Source organism: Mya arenaria, chromosome 4 (assembly GCF_026914265.1).
Source record: "Mya arenaria isolate MELC-2E11 chromosome 4, ASM2691426v1".
Lineage (NCBI taxonomy): Eukaryota > Metazoa > Mollusca > Bivalvia > Myida > Myidae > Mya > Mya arenaria.
In genome coordinates, this window is record NC_069125.1 from 49505627 (window position 1) to 49527014 (window position 21388).

Sequence of the window (21388 nt, forward strand, 5' to 3'; positions counted from 1 at the left end):
ATGTCTCACGTGATGGTCAATGTCTCATACCATGTGACTCTGTTGGTCAATGTCTCATACCATGTGACTCTGTTGAGGACCATGAAAGTGATGGTCAATGTCTCGAACCATGTGACTCTGTTGAGGACCATGTAAGTGATGGTTAATGCCTCACACCATGCGACTTTGTTGGTCAATGTCTAATACCATGTGATACATTGACCATCACTTTTGAGAACAGTGAAAGTGATGGTCAATGTCTCAAACCATGTGACTCTGCTGAGGACAATGAAAGTGATGGACAATGCCTCATACCATGCGACTCTCTCATACTAGTGGCTGTGGTTAGGGCAATACAATTAAGAGCCAAAGTCTCATACCATGTGGCTGTAATAAAGACTTTGCAAGTACATGTGTAGGTCAATGTCTCATACTATGTGGCTGTGTTGAGGACAGTGAAACAAGTGAAGTCCAAGTTCTCATACCATTTGGCTTAGGTAGGAATTATTAAAATGAAGGTCAAGGTATTATACCATTTTGTTATGTTAATGAAAATGAGGAACAAACAAAACAAAAAGGTCAAGGTTTCATATCATGTGGCTATGGTAAGAACCATGAAAGTGAAGCTCAAGGTCACATACCATGTTGCTATGTAAAGGACTTTGCAAGTGAAGGCTAGGGTCTCATGCCATGTTGCTATGTTAGGAATATGAAAGTGAAGCTCAAAGTCTCATGTGGTTATGTTATGAACTATGAAAGTAAAGGTCAAGGTCTCCTACAATGTGGTTATTAAGTTAGGACTTAACAAGTGATGGCCAAGGAATAATACAAATTTTGCCAAGACTGCAAAGAAAGGTCAACATATCATACCATTTTGCTTTGTTCAAGACTGCAAGGAATATTCACATGAAGCTGGAAGGTCTTATGTGTGGCTATGCTAAGTTATGATCAAGTGACAGGAGTGTATTTCTTTTTTACAAATTGTGTTTGGGGTTTGTTTTAATACAAGAATATAAGAATATATGCAAGTTTTATTTGGTATATTCAGACCATGCATCATGGACATCACTGTGCTTTAAAATAAGCTATAAATGACAAAGATGAGTATGGAATAATGAGCAAAAATGTATTGCATTTTACCGGTATTTTGGCTTTAGAAGCAGCTATATCTAAAGGGGCTCTCTCACATTTTGTTGGGTCAGACAAATTTGTGTTTAATAGTAATGTGAACAGAAAATGATGTGAATGGTAAATAGCCATTATTAATTCAAATATAAATTATATATCATCTATATTTAAACAAACCATAATTATGCTTTAAAGCATATAAAATGCTAATAAAAAACAAATGATTTAAGGCTTCAATTTACAAAATTCTCTTCATCTACTAGAATCTGACTGTTGCTTTTGGTGCTTGAATATAATGGCTAAATTAACAAATTTTGAAAATTTGTTTGCAAAATGAAATCTGCAAGAGAGTCCCTTTTAAAATAATAATCACAATTCATCATGAGATTCTGCCTTCTCACTAAGGTCATCAGGTAAACCCTTTGCATGATCACTTAATGTAGAGTCACTGTGAGCGTCTGAGTGACTGGAATCACTCATATCTGGATATGTTAATTGTTCATCAGGTTTCAATGGCTTTCTGAGGTCACTTTTGTCTTCACTTACACTACTAACAGGATCGTCTGTCAAGCTTTCTTCATGATTTAATATAGCACCTTCCATCTGAGATTCTGATTCCGACTGTTCACTCATTTTGTCACCAGGTTTAAAAAGCTTGTCTATTCTTCTGGAGGCGTGTAACCTGGCTACTTCCTGAAAGTTTGGGTCATGAGTGAACCACATGGCAATGGCACATCTCTGGCCTGAGGTCACAGCCTTCACACCATGGAACTCGCCCGCATTGAAGGCAACCAGCCGCCCACATACTGGACTTACAGAGATCTGAAAAATAACAACAACTAGAGATTTCTATTTTTTTAAAAGCGCTTGTCTTCCCCATTGGGTGGTCGTAGCTGAGATATAATCAATGATAGACATGAAATTGGTACATTTGAAATGTCACTGCCAACAAATCCTATTTCACCCAAGGTTACTGTGACCCTGACCTCAAAATCAATAGGGTTAGTCTACTTATCTTGACCAACTCACATACCAAGTATGAAGATTCCTGGACCCAAAGGATCTCCAATTATTTAACGAAACCATTATTTCACCTTAATGTATCTGCGACCTGACCTACTGATCTCAAAATCAAAAGGGGTCATCTACTGGTCATGACTAACCTGCATACCAAGTAGTCCTTAGTCCAAGTGTTCTTAAGTTATTGAGCGGAAACAAAGTAAGACAAACAGACTGGTGACCAACAAATCGTTTTTCACCACTTTTTACCTACATATCTCAAAATCAATAGGAGTCAACTACTAATCATGACCAACTTGCATACCAAATATGAATTTCCTGGGCCCAAGCATTCTGTAGTTATTGAGAGTATACTGGAATTTTCACCTCAAGGTCACCTTGACCTTTGACCCAGTGATTTCAAAATCAATAGGGGTCATCTCCTTGTCAAGACAAACTGGCATACCAAGAATGAAGTTCCTGGGTGCAAGCATTCTCTAGTTATTGAGCACAAACTATTTTTCACTTTAAGGTCACAGGTAACACATCAATTTTTACCTCAATGTTACCGCCATCTTGACCTTTGACCTACTGATCTCAAATTCAATAGGGGTCATCATAACACACTGGCATACCAAGTATCAAGATTACTGGAGCCTAAGGATCTTCATTTAATGAGCGGAAACCATTTTTATCACCTCAAGGTCACTGTGACATTGACCTTTGATCTACTGATCTCAAAATGAACAGATTTCATCTACTGTTCATAACTAACCTGCATACCAGTATGAAGTTCCTGGGTCAAAGTGTTTTATAGTTACTGAGCGGAAAGAAGTGTGACATACAGACGTATGGACGACAAATATTTGGGTTCATTACTACTATTAAATAGATTAAGTCATTTTATACATGTTTGAATGTGTACAAAATATATGTGTAGCAAATTATTTTGTCATACCATAAAAAAGAGCTATATTACATTTGACATTTGTATGTACTGATACATTATTTCTCATACCTGCTCTGATTTATTTTTGTGGGCAAAGAAAAATTCTCCACCTTCAAAGTCATCATTCAGGTAGAGGACTGCGCTGTAAAAATAAAATGAAATAATGAAAGCTTGTTACATAGAATGTTATAGATAATTAATAAAAACATTACATTTTATGTAACCATGTAAAACAACAAGAAAGGCTGCAATGCAATGAAACCAGGTTCTCAACGACTGACAGTAAAATATGACTCATTTGAAAACATTTTAAAAACAGTTACATGTATTAATAAATGAACTGTAACTTAAGTTACAACTGTTTTTCTATTTTTTGTAACATTGACATTGACAGAGTTTCCCCCGTTTATATAGTCTATTTTTGGTGTCTTTGGTAGACCTTAGGGGCCCCAAATGCATTCCCATGAAAGGTCTTCATAAACTCTCCTTATATACCAAGTTTGGTTACAATATATCACCCACACCTAACTAAAGTTCAGTTTTATACGCAAGTTTGAAGGCGCCCGCCAGGCGGTACAATGATTTACGTCAGTCTAGAACCAGGTTTCACTTTGTAAAAACCTGGTTAAAAACAAAATACCAATGCTCGTCAATTTTTTTCCCTCTACTAAGAGGCATAACTTGATCAAATATTTATATGAATGTATAAATGGAATTTGGAACATACATGTATGTGCCTATTGTCAAAGTTGTTATGTTTAAAATAAATGTAACTGTCATTTTAATCTCTTAAGAGTTTACATGTTTTGGTGAAAAAGGTCTTTGCATAGCACGAGCATTGTTCATTTCCAAGACTAAAACACGTTTGAAAAATTGTGTGTTTCCTGATGAACTTGATCAAACAAATCCTACTATACTGCTGCGTACCTGTAGCTTCTCTGTGTGTAAGCTAGAGGGTCACGGATACACGAGCCATCATCCTGGATCACACAGTTGTCAGCATGGACTGGGTGGCTTAGAGACAACTCTCCTTCTGCACCTGTAAACACCAATTCAATAATAAATGTAATTTGTAAAGTATCCAATATACAATCAAGCATTACATTTGATCAAGATATTGACACTAATGCTAAGTTTGGATGCCTAATGTTATGGTGGAGTCATTTTAAAGGGAATGGATTGCTGATACGGTAACGAATATGTAAACTATATGACCAAAAGTTCACTCAAAATGCTTCTGGAGTTATAAGTCATATACTATCATTGCACATATTAAATCAGACAAAGAGTATCACTGGAAGCAATGGTTGCTCCCCAATCGCCTATTTTCAATGAAAAGGCAGAAATTGAAAAACGATGTGCTGGAAGGTGAATGGTTGAAGCATTATTGTATACAAGTTAAAAAGCACATATTTTCGAAAAATATAAGGTTAATTAGAGATTACTAAATAATTATGCAGGGTAAAATTACAATTCTTGGGTACTTCACTTCCTCTTATCTCCAGTGCAATTTTACATTTTGCTGTGTTTAATATGGTAGGCCAAATTAAATGTATTGACAGGCATAACCAATCTCACTATTGCTAAATATACAGCAGTTGCTCAAGTTTATAGGTCAACCACAACTGTTATTTATCTGGGATAGCTGTCCAACAGACAAGGTGTATGTACTCAAAGTAAAGGTGGCATGGTAGCTGCAGGTATATCTCCATCAGCAGTTGGGTATGCTCACATATGTCCAACAAGGTCAGCCATTGGCTTATCTGATAGGGCGTTCAGATTTCAGTGTAGTCGAAGTGTTGTGAGAATGGCAGATGAAGTTATTCCAACAGCCCAGGGGAAACAGAACAACTGTTTACCTAGGATTGCTGTCTGACCCACAAGGTGTGAGTAGGTTGAAGGTTGAAGTAAAATGGTACGGCAGATGAAGGTATCATTCCTCCGACAGTCAGGAATTCCCACTAATGAAATATGACCACTCACTTCAAGCTAGAAAAATATTAGTTGTATACCTGTCAAAGCTGTCCACCACACACTGTCAAAAATGTGTGCATGTAGTCAAAGTAGCATTGGGGTGGTAGACAGAGGTATCGCTCCACCAGATGAGACTACTTGCCACCAGTGTAGAGGACACAGAACAATCGCTTACCTGGGATGGCTGTACGACACACTAGGTGCGTGTAGTCAAAGTAAAGTGGGCGTGGTAGACGGAGGTATCGCTCCACCAGCAGACGGGCATTTTCGCTGACATCCAGCAAAAGGCGGAGACTAGAGGGTGAGATACGACCTTTCTCCGCAAGCTAAGGGGATACAGGAACCAGGTTATATCAAGGGATGACTTATTGGGGATGCAGGGTCCTGTTTCATTAAAGAATCTCAGTGGCAAATATGCCGAAGCATCAGTGTAACAAGATGAAACTGTTGGTAATCACCTGCTTGATTATGCATACATGTCAGTAGCATCTTATGATACAAACTAAAATAAAAAAAGGAACTATGAAGTTGTTTATAATGACACAAAGGAGAATATAATACTGATTTTGAGATGCGACTAAGATTTTTCAATGAAACTTACTCTGGACACACAACCCATTTCATACTTGAATACAGTTTCTGAAAGTGATATACCAGTTAAAGTTCCACAAGAAAATGAGCTAAACAAAGGATGTTGTATATAAAAAATTTAAACAAACAAAATATCATGAGAGACAAAAGAAAACTTAAGAAATATTTTCATTATTTTTACATAATTCATCACTTTAAATGAAATATGTATTTCAAGAAATTGAAAGAAAAATAATTGCATTACATGCAGCAAACAGAATGTAATGAAATGTGATGTTAGAAACAAATCATACCTATCCCCTACACCTTTACCGCCAAAAAATCATTAAAGATGTTTTAAGATTTTATCATGGAAAGCAATTCTTATATGCCATTAGATAAGGTCTTCAATCTAGTCAGAAAGTTCAACTGATGTCTAAGGGCGCATAGCTCAGAAAATAAGTTGGGTAAATGAAAACAATGTTTGCAATGGTTCAACAATTTACTATGCTAGCCACTTCAACCCATCGTGGTGGCAATGTTTACAATGTATCAAAGTGATATCTGTAAAACTGTGGGAGTAGTTTCACTCCACAAACTCCAAAATAGCCAAAAGTGCCAAGAGTACACAACTCTTACACGAAATCGCTTAAGATCACAAAAAATATACTGTAGTGTAAACCAGGTCTCAGAGTGATTCCTCTTAAACTGTGGGGGTAGTTTGCTCCAAAAAATCCAACTTAACCAAAAGAGCAAAATTCTTATTCAAGGGCACATAACTGAAGGACGTAATTGCTGTATGCCACCAAAAATACACCGGGCACTACTACGGTTGTAATGAGTACCAAGTAATAGAATGCTTCCTCTTAAACCGTGGTAGTAGTTCACTCTACAAACTCCAATATAGCCGAAAGATTTAAGACAAGGCACATAAGACAAAATGGCTGTAAGTCATGACAAATACATGTATACCAGGCACTATTACCAATCATGGCGGTAATGTGTACCATGTATCGGAGTGATACCTCTTGAACTGTGCCTGACCATATAGCAACTTCAATGTACCCCTAACCCACCCCCAACCCCTTCAAAACTTTCATGTTTGTGGGGTTAAAATTTTCATGAAATAAAGCAGTTATCTGTGTTATCTGTGTTTCATGCATTCTTTGACTAGGAAGTAAAACAAAAAAATAAGGTGGACAAAATCATTGATGAATACTTATTTTTTAAAGAAAAAACCCAGAAAATAATGACATAAATGCGAGTGAACAAAAATGAACACAACATAAATGAGATGGAAAGCAGTTCATTGGAAAGTGCATGTTGGTAGACTTTCATGATGTCCCATTCCAGGAATAGAACATGATATCATATTCAAGCAGTTTTAATCAAGAAATGTTATCTTTGATGTAAATTTTTACCATACAGAAAATTTTAAGCAAATTGTTAATAAAAATAGTCATTTCCTTATTTGAGTTAATGTGATATCACGGACCAAAAGGTGCACTGTGCGTGTTAATTGCTCTATAAAACTACCTGAATACAACACCAAGGGGTGCTTGATTGGTAAGAAGAATTGTCTAAATTTACAGAATGGCCTATCAAGTGCAACAGAATTTGATTTCACCGTGATTCCAACTGTTCCATCAGAGGAGGTTGGGTGAGCGGAACCAAAATAGCAGACTTAAGTACTGCAATGTTCACATGAAAGCATCTTCGTCTATAATTACAAGTTTGCAAATGAAAAGAAAAGTACAAAGGCAACGATACACTTTTTCCCTTTTGTATGGTTTCTAATGAACATCATGTCCAAAGGCCAAAATGTAATCAAATCTGTTACTACTTAATAGTAGACTGTTTGGAATTGTCAGAGTAGGGGCCTGTTGTGTTAAAAGATATCTTAATCGTAAATTGAAATTATCCTACTACATATTTTCGTTGTTTTGCTGTATTCTTGTACATTATAACTTCAACCGGTAATAGAAATGAACAAAAGGTTAATGAATTTATTGACGTTTCTATACCTTTAAGATTATCGCAGTTACGATCAAGATCCTTGAATGAAACAGGCCCCATGATTCCATATTAGCAATCAAGCATGCCCCGAGTTATGTGCAATACCAACCATGAGACTCCTACTGATATTCAGACCCTCAAACACTTCAAATTTCGTGTAAGGGGAGACAAATTTTGTAGCGACCGGATTGTGAGACTGGTCATTCCTATATCCATCCCCCTGCAGTTTGCCCAACTGACCAGTACAGAAAATACATACTCTCATATTCACCAACACCAGTATGGATAATGAAAGAATACATGAGGGTATAGGTCTGGATTACATGTAAATATAAGAACAACATGGAATACATACAGCTGCTAAGGAAAAAGATTCGAAACAGGAAAAAATAACTAGTGGAAACTGCCTTCTATACTGCTCTTAAAGTTGATACAAAATTTTACTTTGACCTGCTGGTGCAATAATAAAAATGAACAAAAACCTTGAATATTATAAAGCAGTGTCAAAAAGGCAATTTCCTACAAAAATAGAAAAATCTAAATAAACACACTTTTCTAACTAGACATCGCAGTTAAGGACTTGAACATTTGGAGACATTTCCGGCATTTGTACAAGCTTCCAGTAACTTACATTTCTACTATTGTGATATACAATACTTGTATTCAGACTGCCTTACCTTTTCATTGTAGTTGCTTTGTGACAATCTGTGAGAGAGACACTTTAAAGTTTAAATATTTTTGAAACATTTAAAATCACATGTGTCTAGTTAGAAAAATTGCCATGCATACTTAAGAGAGCTGGCGTCTAGAAGCTGCAAGAGAGAACAGGAGATTAATGGAGTGAGAGACATACAAACAAGTCTGGCTAAAGTCACTCATATAATAAAACAACCACTGTGTTATTGTTACTCTAGGTTAATATGATAATGTTCACATAGATATTCTACAAGATGGCCATGAAAGCCTTACACCTTAAAGCCATAGCTTTCAGAATTTCAGTAAGATTGTAGAAAATATGGTATGGAGACAGACAATTATGTTTTATTTCAAAACACATAACCTAATGACCTTGTTGTCTTGACATGAGCCATATATGGTACTGGAATTAGATGAGAGTGTTAAGTAAAAAACTCCAATCAAGTTTGATGATGAAGAGACTGGGGAAAAGATGTGTTTCTAACATTTGTCCTCATAACCTACTTTTTGACCTGATATGACCCATATCAAAACATGACACAAACCTTTTAATTTCTTATTAAGTTTTAATGAGTATAAAATGTTGACTCTAGAATGTTGACAAGGATTTCCTACGAAATTACCAAACGTTAGTTCTGACTAGTGAACAGACATGATCCATAGCTAATCTTGACCTAAACTTAATAAGGACAAAATGTTGATCAGGATTGGGTAGATATGTTGCTTCTGAAATGTTTACATGGTTGTTCTAGAATTAGATCATGTCGGAATAAACTGTTTAATATAACCTACCCATAAACTAAAAAATCATTAAAACAAAATTTAAACAAAGTTTCATGGAAATTAGAATTGTTACTTACTTCCTGGCAAAAATATAAGTATGAAGTCTGTTGATTTTGGCTATAACCAAAGCTTTAAAAATAAAACATTATATACAAGATTGAAGAAATATCCTGTATGTTATCATTCCACACTAACTACAAATTACACACACTTAAAATAGTTTACAAAAAAACCCCACCAATTTCGATTTTAGAATAAAAAATAAATAACCAACTCTTCGAATATGAATTGGCAATCTGAACACAGAAAGTGTACCTTAGGCCTGTTAATTAACTTTCAAACAAATGAAAGGCAATGGCACAACACACAATCTAGCTAAATTGGCAATACTAAACTATCTAGATTTAATTCAAGTGTATTAGCAAAAGAAACTTTTTTTGCAATGAAATATTATGCAGTCATATATAATGTACAGTATAAAGTTAAATATTTGGCTCCATATCTTTCAGAATGTCTTATATCCCGAGAAAAATTCATCGCCCTTAAAACATCCATGAATGCTTCTCCTTACAACTCTTTTGTGCCATTACCTACTAGACAACAAAAGGGAACTTCATACCATATAGTCATCCTCGGCATTACATATTTTAAAGTCTTAAAAAAGGTAAATAGATAAAGTAAAATACCAAAGTAATATAAGCTATTCTTTTCTGTTAAAAATACATATGCCTTTTAAACAAATGAACTCCTCATCTATATTATCAAAAACTACTTATATCAATGGACTGAACTTCCCTTTTGTAACAAAAAAGCAGCAAACATTAACAACCAAGCCTCTTCACTACAAAATGAGGGCCTCTGTACCTTATAAGCATGCAATATGCTGACACCAGTGAATAATTCAGCGTCAGAGTGTGGGGAGGAGCGGCCGGCATAGCCGTCCCCGCCTATGCCCTCTTTCTGTAATTTCACAAAGAAACAGGTTAGTTTTGGCTTTACGTTATAATAGAGTTTTAGCTGAAGAGTTATGAAGAGGTGCTGCACCCTGTCCCTGTTCAGTAGCACCCTTCTGCTCTAATGGGGACCAGCATGGGTACCATCCTGCCTTAATAGAATTAGATTATAAAAAAATATTTCTTTTCCTTTGATTAAAACTTTCAATATAATCATAAATTTATAAAAAAAAAAAAGTGACATATTTGGCAGTTGAAACCTAATATTACTTAAAATTAAACATATTTCCTGTCATAATCTGTGATAATCAGTATAATATGCCCTCTTCTCCCTTCGCACAGTCTTTTTTCTGCAGCACCCTGTCCTACCAGGCTAAAACCCTACATAAGAATATACAAATTTGGGAATCTATACATAAAAGGTTTATCTGTCAGGAATAGCTTGGCCATTTTTCGAGCTTTCAATTTTTTGCAATTTTATTTTACTTTCTCAACTGACGTAACTCATGTGCATTGTTAGTTACGGGGTTAGTAGGTGACTCAAAATGGGATATACAGGGCAAAGGAAACCATATCATTTGAGAGCAAAGCTCAAGCCCAAAAATGGTTTCCTGCGCCCCTTATATCCCTTGGGTCACCTACTAAAGATGTAACATATATATCACGTCAACAACCTGTATATATTGATAGATGTTTCATTTATTCATTAGAATTGGAAAAAGACGCCATTTGGGTGTGAAAAAAGGATAAGTGACACAACACGGAAAAATATGGGGTCAATGCGTGACAAGTGCTAGACCAATGGCGTTGCGTCATTCATGTTTGAGGCGTGATATATGTCAATATTGAAAACTTCTACATGTAGTATACCCCTGCCTGTTTACTTAAAGCATTTAATTCTACTGACAGCAATAACCACCTGCTAGGCATCAAGAATACTTTCAGCTGCTAATTTAAAATAAAGAAACTTTATGACTCACTACAAAAAAGGATCTGCAAAGAGAATAAGCTTCAATGCATTAGTTGAAAGGACAGCTTCAGCACATACATGCAAAATAGTTTATCACATGTTAAACTGTTCATCTGTCTGAAATATGAAAAGATAATTCCAATGAGAACATGCATTTACACTGTGGCCACTGAAGCGAACAACACACTGTGCGAACATGGACAGGGGATGCAGGTACAGAAGTTACATCTCAAACATGTATAGCTTTCTGCAAGCAAAAATTATTTTCACATGTACATGTATGTACATTTTTCAAATTATTAGCAACAGTAATAGAAAAGAGCCCTATCAATTTCACCTAAAGCAAGTGTACTGTAGTAGGACAACAGTTACTTTTATTTTTCACTTTTGTAATTGGGACAATACTTTTAACAAATAAATACAATTAAAATTAATAAAGAAACAGGTCAAGCATGTGAAGCGTACCTTAGCAATGGCAATGAGCTGGTCACACTCGACGGGTGTAGAGAGGTCATCTGCCACAAACCTCTCTTTCCCTAGTAACTCATCATCTTTTTGAGTAATTTTCACACCTGTGTTCACAAACATGTATAAGGTGTATAATTCAGATCTTTGAAACTATTCGGATCCTGCTAATCGATTTTAGAGTGATCACAAGTCGACTACTAGTATAACGGAATAGTTAAATAGCAGTACTACTAATAATAATTCATTTCAGGGTGTATATAGGTAACTAACGCTTGAAATAATGGACACTGACATCAACTAATTTATTTTTGAGTTATCATAAGGTGACTATTACTATAACCGAGTGGTTCATGGTTTATAGCAGTACTACTAATAATTAATTAAACCATGTTTATAGTAAAACAGTGCTTTAAATAATGGAATGTATTTCAGTATTTATGACCTTGACTGTAAAACTGGTTCAATATATCGGTGGTATCACTGTCTGGAAAGCCTTTGTTTCGATTGGAGTCCAGCTTCTGTAGGAATTTCTTTGCATCATCCAGACCTGTCAATGCAATAATGTCTTGCAAAACAGCAATGTCAGACATGGTTGCTTGGCCTAAATGCACAAAAGATGTACCTTACATTTGACTATTCTTCCAGTTTTAACCCATCAAAACATGTAATGTCTGATGCTTTTAAAGTCCAAGAGAAAGCAATTTCAATGAATGATGAAATTTTATTTCTTGAAACTTTTCCTGAAAAGGTTTTCAGGAGTATTATCATTCAAAATCTGTTCTTTTACAGCAGTTCCGATATTTTTAAATTGCTTATATATCAAACAGGAATACCACTGCATTCTCACCCTGTGCCTTGGGTCTGTACTCAGAGAGTGTCAACACAAGGGCGCAGCGTTCTTGGTCCCAAGCAGGGCTCACGCCATGATGACTCTCCCCTGTGAAGCCCACTAGCTTGCCACACTCAGGCTCCACCTTGGACTGAATACAGGATTTACAAACAGCATACATACTAAGTTAAAGCATAATTTGAATAAGACTTTATGTAAAGGATACTAAAACTGACAAATGTTTGAGCAATGTCAAAAATATTTTAATCAATAAATCTTAAAAAAGGAACACAACTCAGCTCTTTAATGTAATTTGAAGCCACTTTCCATTTTTGTGCTTAAATATGTACATAATTTCCATTAATTAAGTCTTCAACTGGTCACTACAACCTCTAGGACTGGTGTGAAGCGGACAACATCACTAGTACTCTCTCGACCGCTTCATACTTTTCCCTATCACCCTACCTGCACATCCCCGTCATGGCCCATGAAGTAGAACTCCCCAGTCCCCTCTGTGTTGTCTGTCAGGTATGCTACCACACTGCACAAAAGTACGGAATAAGGCACAGCATGTACTACTGTATTATGTATATACTTATAAATCATTTTCCTCAACACTTTTTTTATTTTATTTTTTTATCGTCATGAAAATGTGATATAAATGTAAAAATATTATTAAAACTTAAACCTTTCATATAAATAAATTTAATGTTTTTATTTAAGTTTAATAAATGATAAATCAGTTTATTTTGTTACAACAGACTATGAAACAACCATTACATATGTGATTATAAATGAGAAATGACGGTTTTATTCTCCCAGTTCTTACGTTACTTGATCTCTGTCCTTCCAATCTTTGCCAAGACACGAACCATCCTCTTGTGGCACACAGTCTTCGGAGAGCGATTTCCCTGCAAAACAAATAAACTCTCCAAGATGGACTAGACACTTCAGTTGTTTTAATTTCATGTTTTTTGCAATGGATTATAGAAATTTATCATTGAGATATAATTGATATCTCATTGTTTCAAAACAGTGAAATAACATTTTGCTAAATGTCATCTTTTTAAAAAAAAAAAATTGGTCAGTTTTACTGTTTAAATCAACTATGAGCGGGCACACAGCTGGAACAAAAATTCAATGGCATCATTTCCAAAATAATGTCACGTAAACACTAAATTTGGCACACTTTTCAGAGTGTATGCAATTCAAGTCAGTTTAAATCATTTTTAAACATACAATAAAAAGAATTGTTTCAGTAAGATATCTTTTATATTTCATTTTGTGAACACTGAAAGTTGATATTTTCACTATTTGCTGCACCACTTTCAATGCTCACTCGATGAAATATTATAAGTATCTATCATGTGTTTCCGGTACGGATAGAAAAATCCGACCCGAGGGCACGTGCCAGTAACGAGGCTTGCCGAGTTACCGGCCACGCAGCGTGCCCGAGGGTCGGATTTTTCGATCCGGACCGGAAAAACATGATTGATAATTTTTCTTGCATATCTAAAATTATCAATTTGTGGAAAAAATGACGTTGAAAACGAGATTTTGTACAATTACACCAAAAAGCGCGTGCGACGTTGTTTACTGACGTCATAGCGCGCAGTAACTAAAAATAGCGTTTTTTTTACGAATATTTATTTTCAATTTTAATTAAAAGTCTTGCAAACATATATATTTGATTGCTCTTTATTGAAATGGCATAATATATTTTTCATAAACCATACAATAAATCAAATAAGAAGTGGCGCGTTGTTACGCGTGAATCATCTTACATGGGGTATGTAAGATGGGTTTTTCCAGCACTGGTCACATGACCGGAAACACAGGTCCGGTATGCAAGAAAACAAATATCTAACTGAAACAAACAATTATCCTCTGGCCCAGACTTCTCGAAACTTCTTAAGTCCCTTATAACAGGATTAAGCTAAGCTCACTATTTTTAGTATACAATAAATTGCGTAATAATAATTTCTTTAAGAGTTTTTATACTTTTGAAAGGAATTATCATTACAAAAATCACATTAAACCATTTTTCATTTATCAAGATTCAATTTAAGTATGTATTTTGGCTAAAATAAGCTACTTAAGCCTGTTAAGCTTAAGAAGTTTCGAGAAATTAGGGTCTGTTTGATAAGGAAGAGATAGCCATCTTAATATTTTCATCATTTATCATTGAACATGACCCAACAAATATCAAGCCAGAGATTTGGAACATGCTTCACATGTGTTTCATGTCTTTTGCATTTTTCAATTAATAGCAAACTTTTAAGATTTTGTTCAACTGAATGGACATGGCCACCAACACCAGGCAATAACAAAACCTGATTTTTTTAAATGAAGAAACGGAAAAAGCTAAAACCCTTACCTTTAGTAGCTTGTTCGCCACCATGCCTACAGACAAGTGTTATGTCAGCCACACGGAGACCAGATCGGCTGAAGTATGCTGCCACGTAAGAGCTCATCAGCACATGGGCCCTCAGCAGCAGGCGCAGAGACATCTCAAGATCCTCATTCTCTGATACCAACTGCAAGGAACATTGTTAACAAATAACAACGCATAAAATATTAGTTCATCTTTTCATCTTTGAAATGTATCAATTACAACTTCAATTAAGTTAGGCAAATAACACACAATATCAAAGTGTAAATAGGCAACTGACACAAATAAAGAGTTATCAAATAATCAGTTAATCACCTTTGTGGCCTCGGATATGTTGACCTTCTTCACACCATTGTCATCTCCTGGTTTTGCCTAAAATTCAATGACATGCTGAATCCATTGCATTGTTCATATTGGCTCACATTTTAATTGATTGTTAGTCGTATTGCATTTTTATTTATCTATTTATTCTTATTTATTTTACAATGATCGTGAAACAAGTAATTACAACATTATATTAATCACTCTCATTGGCACGATGTTATGTGAGAGTGTGGTCTCATGCTGTGAGGGAAACTGGAGTACCCATAAGAAGTCCATGTGTCAACTTAGTGTCTTCAAACCAAACTCACATGTGCCTTGGCTGAGAATTAACAAGGTTTGCCTAAGTGAGAAGTGATTGCACTAACCACCCACCTACAGGGCAACCAAACCATGCTCTTTCTTTAAGAAGACACTAGCGAAATTATAAAACTGATCAAACTTAAACAAGCCTGTAATTTTGTTAAAGGCATGTACTCCACAAAAATAAAAAAGTTCTGTTAAAATATTGCTACGTCTAAAAAGTAACTCATATATATATTGAAAATGCTCCACAAACTCAATGCCATACCATAGCTAGATCAGTGAGTGTCTGACATTGGTCTTCTCGTATGAAACTGTCAGCCACAAATCTGTCCTCCCCATTCAGATCCTTCCCCTCCGACTTAAGACGCATCCCAATAGACTCAAACATGGCTACATTCTCCTTTCTGCTTGCCTGGCCAGTGTCAATCTGGTTACCCCATATGTCCTGAAATAATATGTAAACAAAATTATTGTAGTTATCTAATTGTTGTTGTTCATTGCTATGTTCTGCATGCATGTGAACATTATAATAATGACATCAAGTTGCATTCAAATGACAACAAATAATGTAGCTGTCAGGTATGAGCAGTGAACAACTGCCGCTACATCAGCCAGGGTAGCAAAAACTGAAACACAAATCTCTTTATTATTAATTTTATCATTGTGCTGTCTTTTCTGCATATCCGTCACACAAGAAAGGCAGCAGACGTGATGATGAACCCTTTCTTCTTACATCTTCCATTCTATCTTATACATTTTGCATTTTAATACAAAAATATTTGAAAGAACTTGAGAGAAAGTTCTAAAGCAAGCCTAATAACTTTTCCGGAACAAGTTTCATAAAATTTGATATCAAGGCATCCAATTTACAGTTATGTGAATGTTGGATGCCTTGTGACCCCATATCATTTTAACAAGCTTTTTAAGCCTTGAAATATTGCAAAATAAGATCTTTCCCATCCAATGTCAGTTGCAATGAGGAACAAAAATATAAATTTCTATAACTTTATCATGAATAAATAATGAACTTTAGGACATTTATTTTACATATCGATAAACAGAAAGCAATAGCCCTTCAAACTACTGGTATACCAAAATCAGATTGGATCACCAGGCATGAACGTTAAACATTTCAACCAATGGCACAACAAATAGAAAAACTTATTTGTTCATTTGAAATCGTATATGTAAATAAAAATTTAAGTATTTTCATCACATGACATATTAATTTTGTTTCTAAACTGTACATTTTATTCATTTCTTCGTGAATATTATACACGCTTCATTTATAAGGCAAAATGACTTCAATGCTACTTATATTACACTATTGAAACGTCCATTTAATGATAACATCTTCTTCAGTTTAATTTTCACTATTTTTTCATAAAAAATACAGACAATTTTTTTAAGCTATACCTGATCTTTAGAATCCTCTGCTGCAATGAAGTCACTGGACAGAATGTAATGTTCCCTCACAAAGTCCAGCTTGTGATCAATGGCTTGCCACATCTCCACATACTGCTTCACTGCCTAAAATTTACAAAACTTAGAATGTCATACATTTAATAACATACAGTCGAAACTCGATGGCTCGATATTCTAGGGACCAGCCAAAGTACTTCAAGCCTCGAGAATATCGAGCCAAGCGGGATTGCTTACAGAATGTTATTTTTTCATTTGTTAGATAAAGCCTTATTTACCTCGTTTGTTATTGGCTACGCTATCTCCGCAACAGAAGGAAGAGTACTTATTGAGCATAGTTGCACACCCATAAATTTCGTAAAATGACTTATTCGATTATTAGAAAATATCATTTTATTTTTTTATTTATAATAAAAATACATTTATGCAAAAACAAGCAATTGTAAACAGTGGGTAACATAAACATAGCATTAAAAGGTATATCAAAATGCATAGTAATTAAGGGATGGATAACAATTAGAGACAGAACTTAAAGTGATGGCATGTTTATTCAAACTGTTAAACCATTTAAATTCGATAATAATTATAATATCAGTCAAGCAATTTTAATCGATTAGCGCTATGTGCTAAAAGAAGCCAATCAAACAAATCAAGTTGTGAGATTCTTAACTGAACCCGTGAAAATGACATCGACCCAAGCAAACAAATCAAAGTGTGAATTTCTTGTATTGGACCACGAAAACGACTTCGAGCGTGGAGAAATATCGACCCTCAAGATATCGAGCAATCCGATCGAAATTTATATGACCAAAGAGTAAATAAAAATCGGTCCTTTTAATCTGGTTCGAGCCAACGAGGATATCGAGCCATGAGATATCGAGCCAACGAGTTTCGACTGTACATGTATTGAACACTCAATCTCTACATAGGCCATAATCAAGCGGATATCGATTTATATGCTACTATATATATAAAGTTCATTATTGAAATGACAAACATACAACAATTCCATATGAATAAAAGCAAACATTAAAATAAACTGTCTCATGAGGTTGAGACTAAACGGAAATGGTATAAACCACCATATTTATTTTTTCACTCACAGACATCATTTTTATATACATATATTAAATTATTAATGTGCACTAGTAGTACATGTACTGTGGTTGGTAAACTATTGATACTGTCAATAAAACTACACTGTAGGATGCACAGACATTAACACTTCCATTACATACCGGTGTGGGTTTGAAGGAGTTGGGCGAATGTCCAAGTGTAGTGATGTAGTACTTCTTGTTGTTTAACATCTCATCCGTCGACTTGAACAGCAGGAAGTTGGCAATGGCTTCAAATGCCTCTTCAAACTTGCCAGCTACAACAAAGAATGATAGTCATTAAACATTGGTGTAATAGTACAGCCTAATAATGCTACGATGATGACAAAGGTGAGATGATTGCATTGCACTATTGTACCATCATTATACAATTGCTTTAAATAACAGGTAAACAGAAAGGATGGATAAATATCGAAAACCAGGATTCTTATGAACTAAGAAGGATACCATGTTTAATTTGAAAGGTGCAGAAAATGCAGTATTTCTACCTAATGAGGTTATAGTTGATTACTGTAAATCATTTAGGACCCACCAGTCATTTGATATCTGTGCATTTTCAGCTATTAAATACAAGGTTACAATCATGTTATCAGTAATTAATATTTTCCATCAATGCATTATTTAGTAAGTAGTATAAGGTTTAATATAATAATAAAAATAGTAGCATTGTTTTACATTTATATATAGGATCAGGGCAAAAATCTAGTGCCATATGATTGAGTGATAATGAAGTAATGTATCATAACTGGAGCTACACGTAGCCGGAGCTAGCAAAGTGTTAACACCCTTACACTGGTAGTAGGCGTATTGGAGGTAATTGAAGTGTTCCAAGACATAGTCCTTTACTTCATCCATGCCGAATGTAGCCAACTTCTTAAGGCACTTCTGCTTGCACACTAGCACTGCCACATAGTGATCTACAAACATTAAGTGGAATACATTCAGATCAGATGTGCTCCTTAATTAATATATAGTTGTCAGCAAATACAACATTCAGTATGCAGTGGATAAAGTTGACTGATCAGGAGTTGAGAGCTTCCCTTTTACAGTTTTAGAGTTACCAGAATAGGGAAACTAATTACCCATATTCTATATTATTTCGTAGTTTTAATACTTAAATGTGTGTTGTTGCATTTTAACTACCGGTACATGTAATTCATTGTCTAATTCAAGGTCTAGTAATGATGTTTTGGTTGAGTCATATGATTAGAGAATTGTTCAGTGTAAATATTGCATCATTATTAGATTGTATCAGTGTGCGGCAGCTGTCACTGATTGAGTGGTACATGCTGCTGCACTGGTAATTACATTTTAATGTTGCGCAGTACTGATTCACATAATTTCTGATCGCAGAAGCTACTTAAAAAATATATTGAACAAAACTTGAACAATGCCCAAAACTAATTCTAAGCAATGGATTTTTGTTAAATTTTACCAAGTTAAATCAACTGTGTATTGGTCATTTAATTGTTTATTGCTATTAAAACTACTACTGTAGTTAAATCTGAGGATGGTCAATACATGCCAACCCTGGTCAGAAACAGTTTACCTACCAGCTATAGCATTTATGAAGTCAGGAAACATTCCATGGACAAATCCCTTCTCACAACCAAACCTACACCGCTCTTCCTCCCTAAAGTAATCCTGCAGAGACCTTTCAAACAGACTACTGGCCTCCTCCCAATCCCCAACATTGTAGGCATTCAAGCCTTTGATATACAAGCTCTGAAATTTGATAATTTAAGTTTGAATTTGTAAAGAAACTATAAGAATTTAGCATTTAATATACCTTAAATGGGGTATGTATCAATTAATATGTTTCCTCTACAAACAAAGCACCGCAAGCAAATGCCAATAATTGAATGTTGTTCTTTTTTCTTTAAATTGAAAAGTATAACTCAATAGTCATTTAGCCAGAGTTATTTGCCTTGCTACACATGCACTTGCAGTCTCTTGCAACATGTCCTCAAATCTTGAACTAAAGGCTATCACAATACAATGACTGTTAACAGATGAGCTAATAAAAAACATTCAAAAATAAGGACCGGAAGATTCTGAAAACAAGGAGTTACCATGATTATAAAAGAGCGAATGTTAATGCACGTTTGTTATTTTACAAAAGGGGAATAACTCAGCAATTATGAAAGCCAGAATTATGGGTCTAGGCTAGCTATACATGTGTGCATTGTGATTGTCTCTGGAAATATGTTTACATAGTCTCATTTGACTATCTTGGACAGTTTTTCAGTTATGGAAAATGTTATCATTTCCACAAAGAGAACTCTGATGATGGCAACAAAGATATGTCATGACAACTATTTTTTATGCAAAAACGGAAAAGCTGAAAATTACATAGTTACATAATACATTAAAGTTACATATTTAAATTTATCATAATGATTACAAATTCCGATGCTAGCAAGATATTTTTTTTATAAGAAAACAGAAATACCTGATACAGTTTTCTCTCCAAATCTACAAAATCGAGGTTTTCAATGCCACTCAAGCCCCTGTAGTAATGCACACTTTCTGTGATCCTCTCATCATCCTGGTGGCTCACATAGTAGGTGAACGCAGCTGATGCTGCTTCTTTGTATTTCTCATCCTGAAATAAAATTGTTACTTTGTATTTGTTTCTATATTTATTACAGTGTATCTATAGTTTACAGAAAAAAGTATGTTTGAATAGTTTACATATTCACTGCAAAATAGCAAGTTTTTTTAACATGTTACTTTCTTTCAATCAAAAAATAATATAGCAGATAATATATCCCAAATGTCAAGAACGTTACCTTGTAGAAACAGAACGACATGTAGTTATAGGGATTTCTATCTTCAAACTTCAACTGAATAGCGTATGAAGTTTCTTCTTCTGCTCTCAGTCCTAGAAGTTTCTTCTTGCAATGCCGAAGACAGTTACCTTTTTCCAAAATTGTATCAAACAGAATACTACTTGTATCATTTTTATAACATTTCATTCTACAGTCGATTAGAGTATTGTGGTAAAAGTGATAATCCTTCACTGCACTGCTGAACAAGGAAGAACATTCAGACCACTTCCCTTTCTTGTAAGCCTCCATTCCCATTTCATACAGTTTCTCATAGTTGGTCAACTGATCATGTTTCAAAGACAGAACACAATAAATATTTAGAGAGAAAAACAATATAATAGAAAGCTCCATGATTGTTGTTACATACAATTTCATTTTCATAGGTTTTTCCTTTTGAATAATTTCCCATGGGGTTAAGTCATAATTTATTGTAGTTTTCTTCAATGTGAATGTGAAGGCATCATGTCATGTACAAAATGTACATGAATGTTTACGTTTGTAGAAAAAATACGTTTACGTTTACTGAAAAGAAGTCAGTGTCACACATAAGACATTGAATATATCATTATAATTAATCATTTAAATCCTAAAAGAGAACGTGTTGTTTATAGAATCTGTTGCAAATAATAACACTCAGCATCCCAAAACTTCGCTGTAACTTTGCAATCAACTTCCGGTTGAACACGA

The 21388-nt window shown here is 34.9% G+C and overlaps 1 protein-coding gene across 3 annotated transcripts; it reads right to left on the bottom strand.

Moving 5' to 3' along the window:
- Positions 1–992: 992 nt before the first annotated feature.
- On the bottom strand, positions 993–21373 carry LOC128231291 (prolyl 3-hydroxylase 1-like). 3 transcript variants are annotated; one of them, XM_052943918.1, is made up of 19 exons: positions 20663–21373; positions 20323–20475; positions 19424–19595; positions 18662–18787; positions 17994–18127; positions 16750–16863; positions 15599–15778; positions 15022–15078; positions 14692–14851; positions 13144–13225; positions 12780–12855; positions 12333–12465; positions 11928–12032; positions 11483–11589; positions 7725–7850; positions 5205–5355; positions 3983–4094; positions 3125–3197; positions 993–1929 (listed from the first exon to the last, which is right to left on the bottom strand). In XM_052943918.1, exons 1-19 carry the CDS (start codon positions 21080–21082, stop codon positions 1477–1479), a joined length of 2934 nt encoding a protein of 977 aa, XP_052799878.1. In that variant the 5' UTR covers positions 21083–21373; the 3' UTR covers positions 993–1476. The 3 variants fall into 3 exon arrangements, with proteins under 3 accessions (XP_052799878.1, XP_052799879.1, XP_052799880.1); XM_052943919.1 differs by lacking the exon at positions 7725–7850 and adding an exon at positions 9959–10054; XM_052943920.1 differs by lacking the exon at positions 7725–7850.
- Positions 21374–21388: the final 15 nt, after the last annotated feature.

Excerpts from the sequence above, each read along its gene's own strand:
- LOC128231291 (XM_052943918.1), bottom strand. The coding sequence starts at position 21,082 with ATGAAAATGAAATTGTATGTAACAACAATCATGGAGCTTTCTATTATA. Across the intron at positions 15,079-15,598 it reads CACTCACTGATCTAGCTATG|GCAAAACCAGGAGATGACAA; the intron begins GTATGGCATTGA and ends ATTGAATTTTAG. Across the intron at positions 14,852-15,021 it reads ACATATCCGAGGCCACAAAG|TTGGTATCAGAGAATGAGGA; the intron begins GTGATTAACTGA and ends TGTTCCTTGCAG.